The 17982-nt window shown below is 50.4% G+C and overlaps 1 protein-coding gene across 14 annotated transcripts in view; it reads left to right on the plus strand.

Moving 5' to 3' along the window:
* Positions 1 to 17982, plus strand: part of ARHGAP32 (Rho GTPase activating protein 32) — a 1621198-nt gene that overhangs the window by 1361106 nt on the left and 242110 nt on the right. For all 14 annotated transcript variants that reach the window (XM_069614162.1, XM_069614164.1, XM_069614161.1 and 11 more), the window contains 3 exons: positions 4500 to 4622; positions 6979 to 7056; positions 7545 to 7626. In XM_069614162.1, coding sequence (XP_069470263.1) covers positions 4500 to 4622; positions 6979 to 7056; positions 7545 to 7626 — 283 coding nt within the window. The remainder of the gene's footprint in view (positions 1 to 4499; positions 4623 to 6978; positions 7057 to 7544; positions 7627 to 17982) is intronic.

Below are 17982 nucleotides of genomic sequence, written 5' to 3' on the forward strand. Positions count from 1 at the left end.
GCGGGGAGGACCACTGTAAACAGTTGTCCCAGACATGACATTCACTCTCCTTCATACTAAGGGGTGGGAGCCGACTTCAGGTTGACACGTATGCATATCAAAAAGGTGTTGGGTTTCCTGTCCTCTTTCTCAACTCTGCGACCAGGTCTCCTGCAGGCCTGTTTCAATTGACTCTCCTCAGTATGCACCGCCACCAGCAGACTGACAATGGGCAGGACGGATCCATGGAGCCTTTGATATTTAATTAGGCTGGCCATGGCAGGAGGAAGGTGTTGCCCTTCTCCTCTTGATGCTTTCATGTACTCCTGGCTATCACATTCCAACTAAATGTGACAGGAGGACTGCGCCTGTAGGCTGTGTCCCCCAGAGTACACAATCTATGTGTTTGTTGTGCAGTGAGCATAGGATTAGCTCCACACATATTCCGAGATTGATCTCCCATCATTCAATTTCTTTATAAAATATCAAAAAAGCCCAGGCAGTTGCAGACCGGGCGTGCGGATGGTCGAATTCCCCAAAGGAAGCGCTATAGGAAAAATGTGCGGATATCCAGAAACTAAAAATAAGCTTTTTCAATGACAACAGGAGACCCGTCTCGCTGATTAGCAGCAAACTAAGATGGATCTGCCTCGATACCCCTGGGTTCCTAATGGTCAAGAGACCATTGGTGGTTTTGCCATGTATTAAAACGTTAACCTTTCTGATTTAACCATCAGAATATTCACAATGAAGGCGTTAACTGGTAATAAGGCCCACTTTCCACAGCTGTAAGTCATGTGATCTAATAAATCTCCACTATCCTATTAGGATCTCTCTTTGACAGCTCCTGCTGCTGGTTTGCCTAAGTCGGTTCAGGGTAAAGTCCCTGCACCTCACCTTCCAGCACATGAGGCGCGAAAACGAAGTTTGTGTAAACTTGTTCAAAACTGAATGCCGTGGCGGGCGTCGCTGCTTCCAGGGCGCATACTCTAAGCGCATTCATAAATGTGTGAAAGGGCATTATCGTGAGGATTCTGTTAACCCCCTTTCTCATTGTGTGCTTTTGACTTTGTATTTATTATTTGACTGGTGACCCTCATGATAATGCCCTGTACAATGTTCATTAGTTATACCGTTGTCAGACAATTGACTTAAGAGGGGGTGCATACAATCTCAGCTGCTTGTTCTGATTTAAACACACTTTTATTCTAGTCGTATTCTGCGCAATGCGACAGCGTTTTAATTAAACCCAGTTGTGCGTCTTTCCTCTGTAACTGGCTATAGAGGGCCTGCTTTGCCGACGTTCAAGGATAGCCCTCAGCCGCAGGGGACAGGTGACTTGGCGGCAGGTGGTAGGTGTTTCCGCTCCCCCTACTCTTCACTTGATGAAAGGCGACAGCCATTTTGTGTCTCTTGACGCACGTGCTTCATAGTAGGGTAGAGGTTGCCCGGCCTCCGTCACTACCGATTAAGGATATTAAAGAGCCTTTGGGGTTGCGCTTGCCAAGAGTTTCATGAAGTAATAACGATGCACGTTTTGAGGGCCCTGTGATGCCTTTTACCCAATCTTCTTGTGGAGACCCCTTAGCCGTAGCTGTAAAGTCTGGTGGAAATGTGGGCACAGCTGCCAGGGGTCCCTAATTCATCCCCAGGACTGACCAGCCCTGTCTTTTTAGCCAGCGCTACGTTGCATGTTGGGATTTGTAGGCACAGGCTGTTAATGAGGACCACAATACTGCTCGCCCCAGAATGCAAAGTGCTGTCGGATGCAAATCCAGAACTGGATGCCTGTGTCACATGATCATGGAGCCCGGCGGCAGCCACGTGTGAACATTCCAAGAGGCCTGGCATGTGCACACCTCACTGTGGAGCCGCTCCGGGTCTGTTCTGATCCACAGGAAGTGCAAGCAGAGCGCCTGCCTGCTTCCCAGGCCTCGCCTGGTCAGGGTGGCCGTAGTTTGCAGTTCAGGAAGACGCTCCTTGTACAGTGGTACAACTCCCCTTGGCCCATACCCCATGAAGCACCCGAACATGGAGGAGATGTTTGCCGAGTCTTTGAACACTCTGGAAGCTGCCGACAGAGCAACCCATTCCAAACCTTTTGACACATCCATTAGAACCTTGGAATGTTGGTGGGCCTTTGTTATGTTATGTTAATATGCTGTTATACTGGGGTACATCTACACCGCAGTCATCTGAGCGCCTAGGCTTGTCCATGGAGGAGAGTACTGGAACCCCAACAGGGGTATCCAGACCTTAGTCTGCTCGAGGAAAGAGAAGAAGCAGGAGGGGGAGGGGAGGGGATGCTACAAACACAGGAAGGGAGAGAGCTAGTATGTTGTGATTGCATGGATGCATGTTAGTCCGGTTAGGTGGACTATAGTTCTGCAAAAGGGAGGAGGCCGATAAGTCCTACATTGTTATGATAATGATGTGTTATTTACATACAACATATTTACAAACAATAATCACCCAACCCAAGTTGGTACTCATTTGTCGACCTCGGAAGGATGAAAGGCTGAATGGGCTTTGATGGGATTCGGGCCTGCAGATCAAACGCAGATCGCAGCAGTGAACGCTCAACCCACTGAGCTATTTTACCAGCTTCATTACATGTTATGATAATTGGGCTGTTTTTCTAGGGCAGGTTTGGAGGATTGCACATTTGTATACTGTGTAATGTTGGGTGCATGAGGGGCTCGAGTGTGTGCTCGGGCAGTCCTGGAAGTTTTCTGGCTTACTTGTTATACCCACATCAAAGCCCAGAGCGTTAGTTCTGTGACTACTAAGCCTGAGCCAAGAGTGGTGTAGTCCAGAGTAGGGTGTGGATGAAGGTGGATGTGTTCAGTAACTGAAGGCAATGGGAATGGTCAAATGGATAAATTAGCACCCTGGGAGGGGGCGATGGTCAAGTAGGATGCTTGCGATGCAGGCTGCATTATGTGGTACAAGTTTGCGTTCGGAGCAGCCTGGGTGCTGCCAGCCAGCGCCCCTTCCCTTCCCACAGTAGAGCAGTGAAGGCAGCTTCAGGGAACAAGCCAATAAATATGAACACCAGTGCACCCAAAGATCAGCCGTGAGGGGGCATTCAGCCAGCCAGAATGGGCATGAAACAGACATGACTCTGCTCCAAAGTGGTCTCCTGGGCAAGTGAAATGATGATCTGGGCGGCATGTACACCTGGAAACCCTTTTAGCAACCACATTCGGGAGGGGTTGTATGTGAGTTTGGCATGTGTGCAACTCCCTGAAAATGAGCACATATTTTCCCCATCTTTGTTGAAAATGTTTTTTCTCCATTTGTTAGGTTGCAAGGTTTGTATACGGCACCAAGTCACCACCGCCGCTGCAGTAGTCTCGGAGCACGTGGGCTTGTCCTTTAGTGCCAAATGTTTAAGGACATGAGCTCTGTCTTTGGCTTAGTAGTCCTCAGACCTTTAAACCTCCCATAGTGCCAGGGTGTCATTCTGAGCCTATGCATGTTGAAACCATGCCCAAGAAAACACAAGGACAAAGACCTTCTAATAACTCCCTTAATGGCAACAAACGGCCACGTTCCATAGACAAGACAGCCGGGAGGCATTACTGGCACCCTTAAATTAGGGTGGCTTTGGTCTGGTGATCTACTGGTAGCAAGATCCTGGACCAAGATTCCTAGAAGTCCTCGAGACCTGCTAGTAGCTTTGTGGAGATGATAATAGTGGAGTGGGAGGTTTGATTCCTCTTGGCCTGAAGCTGGGTTCTTCTGGGAGTTAATCTGCATAATCCAGCCTTTTGTCCCCATCACAACCTTGGCTGTTGCTGTCTCATCCTGTTAATTGAGGGCAGCAGGTTCATCTCGGGTTCAAGAAGAGCTGTAGAGTCTGCTGTTGCAATGCGACCCTTTACCTGGACAGAGTAACTTGTGTTATTCAATTATTGATCATTTGGGAGTGCAACATGTCTCCTTCCAGCTGCTCCACAACCCATCTCTTCCTTGTGCTAAGCACCACGACCTTACAAATACTACATCACAAAACAAGACATAATAGGACATGACATAACACAATGCATCATAACGTGGTCATGAAAATAAACTGTTTTCGTGTGATTTTACCATAATATAATGCAATTACTGCCCTGGTGGAGAGGGCTGTAACATGATTTATTGACTCTTACCCTCTTTTTGCACCCTTGGCTTCTTCTCGAGACCATAGCTTGGGGGTTGGATGATAACACCGTCCAGGCATCTCCTCGCAATACTTCATTCTAAAAACCTCAGTGTTTGATTGTTGGAAAGACATGACCGTAGTTATCGGTGGTGCAAGGGCATTTCACCTGCTTTCTTTGCACTGTCCTTGGATGTGTCCTTCCATTTCGGGGCATTTTCAATCCCGGTCGTTGCAGTCATTCCTTCCCAGTGGCTAGGAGTGTCCTATATGTAAAACCACATACAGTGCAAGCAGCAGTGGGGGCGGGGGAGGGGGAGTAGTACGAGCCATGCCTCCAGTTGCCCCACAGTCGTGTGTTTTGTCTTCACAGATAGATAACAAAGGGAACCACCTCCTGGTTCATGAGGAGTCCTCCATCAATGTCCCGGCCATTGCTGCTGCGCACGTGATCAAGCGCTACAACGCGCAGGCCGCCGATGAGCTGTCCTTCGAGGTAACACTGTAACCAAAACCTGCTCCCCAAGTCAAAGTTCTGTGCCTGAGACAGGTCATGTAAGTGGTCTTGCACTGTGCCCGTCTGCCACTTTTGGGGCCTGGCTGGGGATGGCTCTGCAAGAGCGAGTGGGGGGGTCATGAGTGGGACAGTGGGAGAGGCAGATGTGAAACCTGTGGTGTTGATGGGTTCAAGAACAGAGGAGAAAAGAGTTGTAAATCCCAGAGTTTCACTTTTGATGGTAGTAAAAGGGATGTGTGTGTTGTACTCGCAGGCAAGAGAGCTCTGCTTCAGCCACGGGGTGTTATGGCTAGTGGTGAAGGAAGGGCTACTGAAAAGACGGTTGTGTTGTGCCAAGAATGTTCTGGGCCCCCATTGCTTCTAAAGTATAGGTTGAAGGCGTTCCGCTGCTCCATCCGCTGGGTGTACATTTTACACCTATGTTGAAGACACCCAGACTTACTCTCTGATAAAACCACACAAGTGGAGCATTTTAAGAAGTGAAACCGATTAAACAAAATGTGGTCTGGGTAATTGCCTCCAACCCAACTAATTAAAGGCGTTAAATGATTTGCATGTCTTTATCTCCAGACTGAGTTCCCTCATTGGTTGAAACCACAATGGTCCATTTCACCGTAGGCGCCCACTGTAAATGGAGACCCCAGTTTCCGTCACCAGGGGTCGGAGTCTAGGAAAAGCAGTAGTGGAACTATGTTCCCTGCTGGTCTGCCCCCGCTCCCTACAAACCCCATCACCACGCCCCCCCCCACGCGCAATCCAAACACATGCGCCTGCTTAAGGAAATGCTCAGTGCAATTTACTGAAGTGCAAGTTTCAACTTCTTCCAACACTTTTATTTTAAAACTAAGTCATTCTGGAATGGTTTCTTTTTTAAATAAAAGTATAGGAACAGTAAACTTTTTTTTTTTTAATTTTAAAAGTAGTGGAACACCGCTCCCTCACACTTTGACCACTGGCAGTCACACAGATCTGCCCGTCATGCTTTGCTGTTTTGGGCACTATCTTTGTGAGGGTGAGCACACACTTCGCAAGCCCAAATCCATCTGCACAAATCCTTCCTAGGCAGGCTTTTTTGGCACAGAGCACAGCACCAAATACCATCTACTGTAAAACCATCCCACACACTTCTTAATGTAGCTGGTATCCTGGCATGAGACTGACTATCTAGTTTCTAGCAGTAGCTGGTCTCCTAGCATGAGAGTGACAGTCTAGTTTATGACAGTAGCTAGTCTCCTAGCATGAATGACTGTCTAGTTTCTGGCAGTAGCTGGGCTCCTAGCATGAGAGTGACTATCTAGCTTCTGGCAGTTTAATGAAAGGAGACCTCTCTGCAGCTTCTGCCTTAAACACACACGCTTAATATAGTATTGCAATGTTATTATTGGAGTTGTGTGTTGTTTACCTACAATAGAAATGATTAAAGATACAGTTGAATATAGTTTGTTGTAGTGCTTTGATTTGCTCAGCAGCTATAGCTGCATATGCTGAGGAACACCGCAGCTATTACTGTGGGCATACCATGGCCATCCAGCTAGGATATTAAGGAAGATGAAATGTGTGACCGCGCGCCTGAAACTTCAAGCAGCCCTTTCTCGGAACCAAATGCTCTTCCCTCCCACAGCCCTGAGCAGGTAGCCCCAGGCTGCTCCTTTCCTTCATTGGCCAACTCGGATGTTTGTTTTTGTTCCGCTTCAAATCTAATGTATTCATTGGAGACGGAGGGAGGGGGGAGGTGGGGAGGGATTGGCACGTGACATTGCAAGCTAAAACATGGGACCTATCTGCAAATAGCCAGGGGGGTAGGAGTGCAGGGTTGCAGGTGTTTCTGCCTAGTAAGGCCTACTCCCACCCCCTAAGAGCTCCTATCACCTTACACTACACAAGCAAACCCTGCACAGTCAGCCCCATAGGTCTAGCCACTAGCCCATCAACAGTAATCCACCTATGACTAAGGGCTCCTCTCTAGCCCGGTCATGCTGTCCGACATCAATGTTTAGACAGATCCAAGGCGCTTTAGTACATTAGAAGGTTGCCTCTTCTTTATGGATAACCTTGGCAAACAGGAACTGGGTACTGCTGACCTGCACCCATCAACGCCACAGGTTTCTCATCTGCCTCGCCCAATGTCCTACTAATGAACGGGTGCTATACAAGCCTCGAATAACCCAGTCGTCTGTCAATAGTTGTGTAAGGAAGGCATCATACTGGACTTGTTTCTCTGGTGTTAAGTTCTAAGTATTGGCAATAATAGGATACCTGTATTGCATTGAATGTCTTACATGCTTTTTGATCCTTTCATGTGTTTATCAACTTAATGTCCCTTTACCCCCTGCAGGTGGGTGACATTGTCTCCGTCATTGACATGCCTCCGAAAGAGTTGACGTCATGGTGGAGGGGGAAGCATGGATTTCAGGTACTGATTCTGGAGACAGCAACATCCGGGAATTTTGGGCCGCAACAGGTTGGCTGTAGTACTTGCAGACAATGTTGTGTTCACTGCTGTGGATCTTGTAGTCGAGAGGTTGTGGTAACCACTATAAGGTGAATTCAGTGGAGAGCGTTATTTTCTATGCCGCTCTCTACCTGCCCGGCTTCACTGCAGCCTGATGCTTGTGCATAGGTGCTCAATGAGGTTTAAAGGCCTCTTAGAGTCTGTGACAGCCCTTAGCACCCAACTGCCGTGCTGACCGGTGAAGCGTCTGCCCCTGCTTGCGGATAACTCTGGCACCGCGAGAAGTCAAATGTTCTTCTGTACAGTTTAGGAATTACACATGTCCTGCTTAAAGTGATAGAAAATACTATAAGCTCTGCATATGTTTATAGACAGCCATTTGGAAGTGTGCTTGCCCCGTAAGCCGGGTAGGTTCCCTCTCACCTCTCTGTACCTTTTCTGCGTTGCAGGTGGGCTTCTTTCCAAGCGAGTGTGTTGAACTAATCAATGACAAGGTGCCCCAGTCCATGACCAACTCTGTGCCGAAACCAGGTATGTCTTGTGCGCTGGACCGCAACCCAGTTAGCTGCTATGAAGTCACCTCGAGTGCTGAGTGGGGTCCCCTCTCCTCCAGTGTGGGTTCCACGGCCACTCTTGCACCCGCCACTCTATGCCTCTGTTTATTTGGGTGTTGCTGTGCTGTTCTCCAGGTTTGCTTTTTTGTGCCCAATGGATAGAGCCCATTGGAAGTGGGTGTTGGGTAGTGAAGAGATGTGGGGTCGTGTGCTGGCTGCGTGCTTCATGAGGAGGACCATCGATACTCCTGTTGCCAGTTTGACGCTCAGTGACCGGTTTCTCCGAACTGAAGCTGCCAACAGAACATCAAAGCTCTCTTGCTCTTCTCCCTCTCGATCCCACTAACAAACCCCCCCCCCCCCAACGCCGCTTCCATTGCAGATCCGCCAGAGCGCCAAGAGACCACGCAGGTGGCAACAGTGCACGGTACAGGACCCTATAACCAGTCCTTCACGTCTCTTTCTGTGATTGGACTAGCCTGTGTATACCTCCTGAGTGTAAGACCCCCATGCTGTGGACTGCACCCGTCGCTCATTCCCGCCCTAGGCATGGGAGCTGCTACTGCTTCCTTATGCTGTAAACCTTGTGCATGTTCCTCCTCTTTCCCTAGGGGCGTAAGCCGTGTCTTCAGAATCTATGCCAGGCCCCCTTTTCGCCACTTGTGGATCGGATACCCACTTTTCCAGGAATGTGATGGCCATTAATCGCCCAGGCTCTTTCAGGCATTGTGGGTTGTACTTTGGCTGCAAAGACCAGTTATGAAAACACCTTTTTGATGTTAAAACACGCTTGTCGGTGAGAATAAGCCTGGGCTCGACTTCAAAACTCTTCTGCTGCCTCTTGCCACCACCAGGCCACAAGACTCACCACTAGTGTTGAGGTGTTGCTGGCCTTTGAATGGATGAGTGGTTGTGAGCATGTGTGTGTACTGTCACTATATAGCCACCTGGCTGTCTCTGTACTGCCTTTACTCTCCAGAAGGTACAGGCTCGCTGCTATTTAAAAAAGGAACAACTCTCACACTTTGCTGTCATCATCTGAAAGGGCCTGTTTGTATAATGTGTGTGTGTTTGTAGCAGTAGCTTTGTATAGATCACCATTGCAGTCATGTGACCTATCAGAATGGACTAGTGAAAAACCTCCTGTGTGTTTTGTGAGTCGCCTTCCATGTGTTCAGCAAAAGACACACTTGAGTACATTCAGAGAGGTGTGATCTTGCGTGGAAAGTTCTTGTTTTTCACACCTGTCCGAGCTGGCACAATCCTACCTTTCTGGCACAATCAGTAGATTCAAGCTGCCTTCAAGGGGCGGGTCCACTGTCCAGTATTTAACCTTGCACGGGCCATGTTACTTCTGGGGGTGCTCTAAACGGGTGAGAATTTCAACCAGGTAAGAAGCCATTTATAGCTCAAGGTAATGCCAGGCGAAGCCATTTATAGCTCAAGGTAATGCCAGGCAAAGCCATTTATAGCTCAAGGTAATGCCAGGCGAAGCCATTTATAGCTCAAGGTAATGCCAGGCTCACCAGTGGATTTCTCAGTGGACACTTTTTTTTTTTTACTTTGGTTTTATTAGCATTTTTGTAAATATAACAAACGGGCTCCATACATGTTCAAGAGCTGTACATATGACCGGCCCAACAAACCCCGCCCCTCCCTCCCTTCCTCCCCCCACCCCGATGCACCCCACCCCCCTAACCGCTTAATCAAACCTGAACCGCAATGTTGGGAGACTTGGACTTTTCTTTTGTGTCCAGTGCTTGGTAATGAATGCGAATGTCGACAATCTTTTATGGCTGTGATTCGACCGCCTACCCCCGGGCCGTGGGCGCCCATTATGTCTTTGGTACCTCCCAGTCTTGTCCCACTGTGCCCCGCCTGTGCCTCCACCTGGCATCAGTGCACGTCCCATCCTCAGGACTGCTGCACTCCATACCAGTTTTCAAGGAATGAGCCAGAGTCATTGTTCACCATTGCCGTTAGCTTGTCTATTAAGAACATATTTTTTAACTTCTTTAGCCAGTCCTCCTTTGATGGGGTCTCCGGGCTCTTCCATTTCTGCACCAGTGCCACCCTTCCTGCCCTCAGCATTGTTTCCCACATTCTGGGGTACCTGTAAACATCCGAGGCCTCCGGGGGGAGACCCAACAACACCGTCAGAGGATTCTGGGGGAGCAATTCCTCGGTGATCTCCGCCATCCAGCCCCTGACCTTTTCCCAGTACGCCTGCACTTTTGGGCAATGGCACCAGATGTGGCCCCTCGAGCCATTTTGACCACACCCCCTCGGACACATAGGGGACACTCCCGTAAACATTTTTGATAATTTCACAGGTTCTCTGTGCCACTCCTGCAAAATCTTGAAGTTGTGTTCCATGTCTGCTGTGAATAAGTTCCAGTGAAAAGCTATTCTGAATATCCGCGACCAGGCGTCCTCCGAGATCACCTCACCTGCCAGGTCATTCCAGAATGTGCGGAAACCCCGCCTTTCCACTAAATTTGCAGTGTTAAGGATTTTGTACATCTCAGAGACCGCTCCCTTCCTAGAGGTTGCTTTGTCAAGTAATTTCTCAAAGGGCGTTAGCTGCCTCTTCAGGTTCTCGCCCCATGACTGGTCGCAAAGGATGCCCTTTAAGCAGAGATATTCGAATATGGAGATGGACCCCTGCCCGATGGCATCCTTCAGATCCTCATATAGAAGGAACTCCCCCTCCTGGAACAACTGCCCCGCCCATTCCAGACCCGAGTCGGACCAGGCCTGTGCCTTGCTGAACGTTCTGTTACCCAATCTGAGGGGGTGTCCCCAGAGTGAGGACATCGGAGATGGCCACGACGTTAGGTGCGCTGTCTGGGGGCCCTCCTTCCAGATTGCCCAGAGAACTCCCAGGTTGGGGTGGGTTTTGAGTCTATTCGGGATAAACCTGTGTGGGGCCCAGAGGAGGTCTCTAACTTTGAGAGGGTGTGCATCCATATCTTCCAAGTAGGACCAATAAGTGCCCATCCCCTCCCTCATGTCCTCCAGGAGGACACGCAGTTGGGCGGCGCGGCAATAAAGTTGGAAGTCAGGCAAGCCAAACCCACCCACTTCTCTCGGTAGGGTCAGGACCGCCTTCGCGGTCCTCGGGGTCCTGCCCTGCCAAATAAACTTGCGGACCACATTCTGTAGAATCCTAATAGTGTGGTCGGGGATGTTGGTTGGGAGAGAGGTGAAGAGCTACAGCAGACGCGGCAGCACGTTCATCTTCACTGCCGTCATGCGGCCATACCAGGACAAAATCATTGAGCCCCACCTCCTGAGGTCCGCGGTAATTCCTGCCAAGACAGGGTCATAGTTGGTTGGGGCTAGTTTGGCTAGATCCCTAGTGAGGAGGAAGCCCAGGTAACGGATAGAGACCTTTCCCACTGTTATCCCATGAAGTGTGCCCATGCGGTTTAGGCCCGGGTCCCTTGTTCTCATGGGGAGTAGAACAGATTTGGATGCGTTAATCTTCAGCCCCGAGAAGTGCCCGAATGTATCACTCGGGACAGAAAGGGGGGGAGGGAGGAGCCGGGGTCCACCAGGTAAGCCAAGATGTCATCGGCGAACAGGGAAAGCTTAGATTCCACTTCGCCCCTCCTAACCCCTTTGATATCCGGGTGTGATCTAACTGCTATGGCCAGGGGTTCCATTGTAAGGACAATATACCAAGGGGGACAGTGGGCATCCCTGTCTTGTGCCCCGTGAAAGGGGGAAGGGATCCGACAACCTGCCATTTACTTTTACCCTTGCTTTCAGAGCTCTATATAGTGCAGCCACCCATCCCCTGATGTGTGCGCCAAAACCCATTTTCTGGAGGAGGAATTCCATATATCTCCATTCGACCCTAGCGAACGTCTTTTCCGAGTCCAGGGAGAGGACACTTGCGTCAAGGTCCGACTCCTGGGCGTGGTGGATCAAATCTATGGTTTTACGGATGTTATCTGAGCCCTGCCTACCCCTTATAAACCCTACCTGGTCCCCGTGGATCAGTTTCGGTAGTATCTTCTCCATCCCCCTCCCAATTACCTTGGCAAGAACCTTAACATCGATGTTTAGCAGGGATATCGGGCGGTAGGAGGAACACTCCGTGGGGTCCTTACCTTCCTTGGGCAGCACAACAATTATGGCCTCCATCATGGAGTCCGGAAGGGTCCCCACCTCTAGTATCGCGTTGAAGACCTTCACTAAGTGTGGGGCTAGGGTTGAGCAAAACCTTTTATAAAAATAGACTGTGAAGCCATCCTCTCCCAGGGAAGTGCCCACCTTCATTCCGCTAATTGCATGTTCCACCTCGTCCTCGGTCACCGGGCCCTCTAACCCCACCGCCATCTCCCCGGTCAGGACCTTTATTTGTATTGAGTTCAGGAACCCTTCTATCTCCTCGTCCCGCCCATTGTATTCTGATGAGTAAAGTTTTTCGTAATATCCGTGGAAGGCCTCTCCTATGTGGGTAGTGTCGTGGCCCATGATCCCCTCCTCGTTCCTCACTGCCTTTACCATTCTATCTCTCTGTACCTCCCTCAGTTTCCAGGCCAGGATCCTATCCGCTTTATCCCCCTTTTCGTAGTATCTTTGCTTAACCAGTTGGAGACTTCGTTCCGTTTTGTACAGGAGAGGATCTTTTAACTGGAGCCTATAATCGGTCAGAGTGGTGAGCTGATCTTGATCCAAGGGACCTGCTGGAGGGCCCCCCGGCTGGAGTTGAGCTATTTTCTCCCTCAGGGATTTCTCCTGGGTATTCCTTACTCTTTTATTTTGGGCACCCATTTTGATAAGGAGGCCCCTTATCAGTTGCCTTGAAGGCGTCCCATAGGGTGTGCGGACCTACCTCCCCATTGTCATTAAATTCGAAAAATTCTGTTATGGCCTCTAGCACCTCCTGAGCGCGGACTTCGTCCTTCAACAGGGAGTTGTTGCATTTCCATCTACCTCTGCGGTCGCTTAGCCAGCCCCTTGCAATGGTGGTTCGGACCAAATCATGGTCTGACCAGGGGACGGGGTCGACCCTGTGGCCGGTAACGAATGGGTGCAGGGTCTCATCCACTAAGATGTAATCTATTCTAGAGAAATAAGAGTGGATGGTAGAATAATATGTGAAGGAGGGGGCTCCCGTCCTAGGGGTCGGGATCGTGTCCACCAGGCCCAGCTCTGAGTTAACCCTTTGGAAGATCCGGGCCATGATCTCATCAGTTGACCTGGATAACTGAGGGCCAACGCGTTTTCTGTCCTGGGTTGGGTCCATGACCATGTTGAAATCTCCCCCAACCACCAACCCACCCCGGACAAAGAGTTTGAGTTCTCCCCCACCTCCTCCCAAAACTGGGCTTGGCCCTCATTTGGACCGTATACCACTGCCAGTCTCACTGTGGCAGCCGTGGTTCCTGACGGAGCAGGCCACTGGATCCGTCCGGCTTGGCCCAGGGGGGGCAGGGCTCCGTGGCTGCCTTCCTCAATGTCTCCCGTGGGGGAGGGAATGGACCGATGTGGCCGGGTATCCCCCTGGTCAGAGGGTCCGGTCACTCCGCTTCGCCGTCTTCACCCAGTACTGGCAGATCCCTCCACTCCCGAGGGCGGCCTGTTCGTGCCTCCCACTCCTATTCTTCTGCTGGGCCTTCTGTTGTGCGGCCCGCCTTGACTTTTGCAGGACTGTTCAGGGCCTAGGAACGACCCGTCCCAATAAGTGGGGGCCCAATTGCTCCAGTCCCCCTAACCCCTACTCCCCTATGGCCTCCGGGCAGTGTGTTCCAGCCCGGGCGGGGGGAGCGGGGGCTCGCCTCACGCTCCTGGTCTGTGCTCTCGGTCCGCCGGGGGCCGCTCCTCCCGCGGGTGCAGGGGGCCGGTCGAGGAGCGGGGGCAGCGCGCCCGGTGTCTCCTCGCGGCCTCGGCGAAACGTCTCTGCTCCTCTGGAGCCGCGGCCGCCCAGGCCTTGTCTTCCTTCTCCGCTCGCGTGTGTCGGGGCCCGTACTCGGGCACCATGAGGCTCCCGAAGATCGCTCTTTCGAGCCTGGGGCGCACGGGGGGTCACAACGCTGAGTCGCCCCGTTAAGTTCACCTGAGGGGTTCGGGGGGGTTCAATCCTCCAAATCAGCCAGGCCTCAGTGGGAGCTGCACGCTCAGGCTGCCATTGCCTGTGCGCCCCCTGGTGGCCTCTCTCTCAGGGGACACTTAACCAACCACAGCAGACACAGGTGCAGGGAGAGTGCATGGACGATAATGAGACAGTAATGGAAGGTGCCGAGAAAAGAATGGAAAAGAATAGAAGGTGCAGAGAAAGGAATGGAAGAAGGTGCTGAAAAAAGAATGGAAGAAGGTGCCGAGAAAATATATATATATTTTTTTTATTTATTGCATTTGTTACTCGCCCAGACCCACAGGTATCACGGCGAAGATTCAATAAATTGTAGAATTTGTATACAGTTACCATCACATAGAACATATTTTATATTGAATTGCAAATAAATCATGTGATCACATTTGTTATACTAAGTTACAATCGGTCGAAGTAGCAGGTCAAATTTTGTTTAAACACTAGTTGCAGATCTAGAGGTGACGCCTGGAGGTGCATGGGGGCCATGGGGACTACATTTACCGTTTAGATTCAAAGAAAGGCGGTAAACCAGAAGCATTCTAGTACTAAGATGGAATAGGACTAGTTGAAGTTAATATGTGTTAAATAACCAAGTTTTCAGTGCTTTTTTGAATCTTAGTAGGGAGTCCTAATTTTTGATAATAAGGGGTAGTGCGTTCCAGTGGGATGGGGCTAGGAATTTGAAGCTACTTCCTCCTGCTCTACTGTATTTATATTGAGGAACTTCTAAGAGGGCAAGTTTATTAGATCTCAGTGTCCTACAGGAGATGTTTTTCTTGATGAAGTTGTTGAGGTAGCTAGGCGCTTTGTTGGTGATGCATTTATAGATGGTGCTGAGTGTTTTGAAGATGATTCTTGCTTCAATTGGCAGCCAGTGGTTTTCTCTCCTGATGCTGGATATATGTCCTGACTTCTTTATACCTAGAGCCGCTCTAAGGGCTTTGTTTTGTAATAGTTGGATTTTATTTAAATTGGTTTTGGAAGTTCCTAGGAAGAGGATGTTACAGTAATTCAATTTCGTTAAAATCAGCGCTCTGGCCAAAGTAACACAATGAATGGAAGAAAGTGCCGAGAAAAGAATGGAAGAAGGTGCCGAGAAAAGAATGGAAGAAGGTTCCGAGAAAAGAATGGAAGAAGGTGCCGAGAAAAGAATGGAAGAGGGTGCCGATGGAAGGTGGCGAGATAAGAATGAAAGAAGGGGCAAGAAAAGAATGGAAGGGGACGAGAAAAAGAATGGAAGGAGCCAAGAAAAGAATGTAAGAAGGTGCTGAGAAAAGAATGTAAGAAGGTGCCGAGAAAAGAATGGAAGAAGGTGCCGAGAAAAGAATGGAAGAAGGAGCCGAGAAAAGAATGGAAGAAGGAGCCGAGAAAAGAATGGAAGAAGGAGCCGAGAAAAGAATGGAAGAAGGTGCCAAGAAAAGAATGGAAAGAGCATAGATAAGAATGGAAGAAGGTGGCGAGAAAAGAATACAAGTTTTCCCTTCTGCTCAGTCTGTCCTCCCTTGAAGGTGGCTAGCGGGTAGCTTTGCATTCTCCCATTCGCCAGCACCCCTCCACACTGTTATCTTCACTATAATGTGATGTACATTTCATACAAGAATGGATCACAATATGTATCGTTAATATCAGTGCGTATAGGCCCATATTACCAAATTACTGTGAATGCAAACAGACTTCCAAGGCCAAACGATAATGATGTGTTATTATAGAGCACTTATGCTTAAGCGCTTTATATAGAGCAAATATACATACAGTGTCACCCAACCTGTGTTGGCACTCATTTTTCAACCTCAGCAGGAAGAAAGGCTCAGTTGACCTTGTCGGGAGTCGAACCTGCAGGTCACACACACATTGCAGCAGTGAGCACTCTACCCACTGAGCTATTTTACCGGCTATAGCTACCAGAAAACCAGCCGCTCCAGAAGCAAAGAGCCACATGCTGCTGCCCCCAGAACAGGAGCCTCAATTAAAATATATATATATATATTTTGGTTTTTTTTTTCATTTAGGGGTAGCAAGGGAGACCACAGGGGTAGCAAGGGAGACTTCAGGAGTCACAGTTGCGACCCCTAAACAACGTCCCTGCTCCCAAAGGCCTTTGACCTGGAAGGCAAACACTTAAGACTGTGCTGAATGTGTACATGTGCTTCCTTGTACCATTGCTTTGTCTCAGCCCGGGGAATGCGCCGAACGCAGCGAGGGCTAAAGCAGATGCAAATGTAGGCACCACCCCCCCCCCCACCAGCCACCCCTGGGACCAAGGATCCCATCCCCCTACAACTATAGGCCAGGCAGGGGGACAGGGGGCGTCCTTTCCAGACTTGAAGGCACCAAGGAACAGGCAGAGGGGAAGGAGTAGGCAAGGTGCAAGAAAGAGGCGGGTGGGGGCGAGCCAGGCCATCCCCTCTGTGCAAGCTTATAAGCACAGGTAAGAGTGGAGACAGCCTCAATCCCCGACATCACAGGAAAAAGAAGGGGGGAACAGGCGACAGGGGTGAAAAAGATGTTTAACGATCCTGCACCTGGGAAAAGTAGTAAAGTGGTATTGGCTCAAAGTGAAGCCGTTGCCGAAATGGGGAGTAACGGCGTTGGTTCCTCTTAACGGATGCTGCTCGCCATCAAGTTCGAGGGCATGCTAAATTATAAAGGAAAAGTAACAGCGTCAGTTCCACTCAACGGATGCTGCTCGCCAACAAGTGGGGAGTGTAAGGGTGTGCTGCGCAGAGTAGAATAACCTGATGCAGTAATTTGAGTAACGGAGCACCTGTAAGCTACCTACCTCCTGCTTAATAGAGCAACCGCGGCCTATACATCGACAACCAAGTGAGTGTGTTATGTCAGGGTGTGGGGGGTTGGTGGAGGGCAGGGGAGAGGGGAATGTGCGGAGGGTTGCAGACTAAACAGTTGATTCAGGAATCAGGTGGTAATGCAGGACCTGGGAAGGCGGTGTTGGGTCTGGCGGCTACGTCAGATTTGTGTATGTCCTTTTTCTCTTCCCCGCGCACTGAAGATGAATGGTTGGCGTGCCCATGCTAAAAGCCAGGGCTGGAGTGGCCCTGCACAGCTGGCTCGGTGGACGCCGCCCTGTGCAGCGCTCACCCCTGGGAGCCAAGGCCCTGTGCATTGTAACATTTTCCATGCACGAGAAGGGCTTGTGGTGTTCCTTTGCCTGTGGATTTGGAAAAAAGGGGGCCCTGTAATGAGTGCCTGATGGCAATCGCCCCTCCCCTCCCCTCATAAATACAGAGGCAGCTTTAGAGCAGAAAGCATTGGACCGGGCGCTTCTTTTCCGTGTTGGTGGTTCCGCTCTCCGCTGCACTTGGCACGCACCAGCTTGCAGCCGCTAACGTGTGCACGCTGGGCGTGCTGGTGGGGCACTCTGTAAGATGTGGGAGTGAACTTGAGCAAATCCTCGTCTGTTATATTTATTTTATTTTGTTTTCCTGAAATGTGTCCCCGTTGTTTCGCTCTGTTTACACACTGCTTACGACCACACACACACACACACACAGTGTCTGTGTGTGCATCCCACGATGCTCTGCGGCCTGTGGTCGCCTGGCTGCCTGGATCAGCCGCTTGCGGTCCAGCACCTGCATGGAGTGGACTCTCCGTCACGCAGGCTCGGCAGCCTCCAATCCTCACACTCTGCATGCCAGCCGCTGTAAACATCTGGTGCTGCCAGAGGCGGCCGGAAGCCATGTGTGACTGGCTGTGGCCGCCCGCATTTTAACACGAGATTCATAGGCAGGCCCGCGCCGCTCACAGCTGCCACTCTCAGGCAGCACCCGGCTCTTCACGCCAGGGTGCCACATGCCAGTTCCGGCAGTCCGATTACAGGGTGCGCCGGGGAACCGGCCCCACCCTCTGTGTTTATAAAAGGAAAAAGTGATTCCTCTCTCTGGCTGGGGTGTGGTGGCTGGGAAGAAAGTGGCCTGCACTTTGCACACACCTTGCTGGGGTGTAGGCAGGCATTGCCCAAAAAACATGCAGTTCTGCTGTGCAACCGGAGTCGCACACTCCTGCCCTTCAGAGCGCATCTCCAGCCATAGACTCTTGTTGCTGGTCAGTTTTCAACTTAGGTGAGACTTGGGCGTGTGGGTGTTGAGCTGGGCGGCGGAGCGTGCTGGCCCCTATGCATGCATGTATGTGTAGAATAGATGAATGCGTGTCTACACCAGGCCAGTCAAGTGGAGAGGATTGGACCCTCTGCAGGTTTTGCTTGAACTG

This window comes from Ambystoma mexicanum, chromosome 9, assembly GCF_040938575.1.
Source record: "Ambystoma mexicanum isolate Mex_15411 chromosome 9, UKY_AmexF1_1, whole genome shotgun sequence".
Taxonomy (NCBI): Eukaryota; Metazoa; Chordata; class Amphibia; order Caudata; family Ambystomatidae; genus Ambystoma; species Ambystoma mexicanum.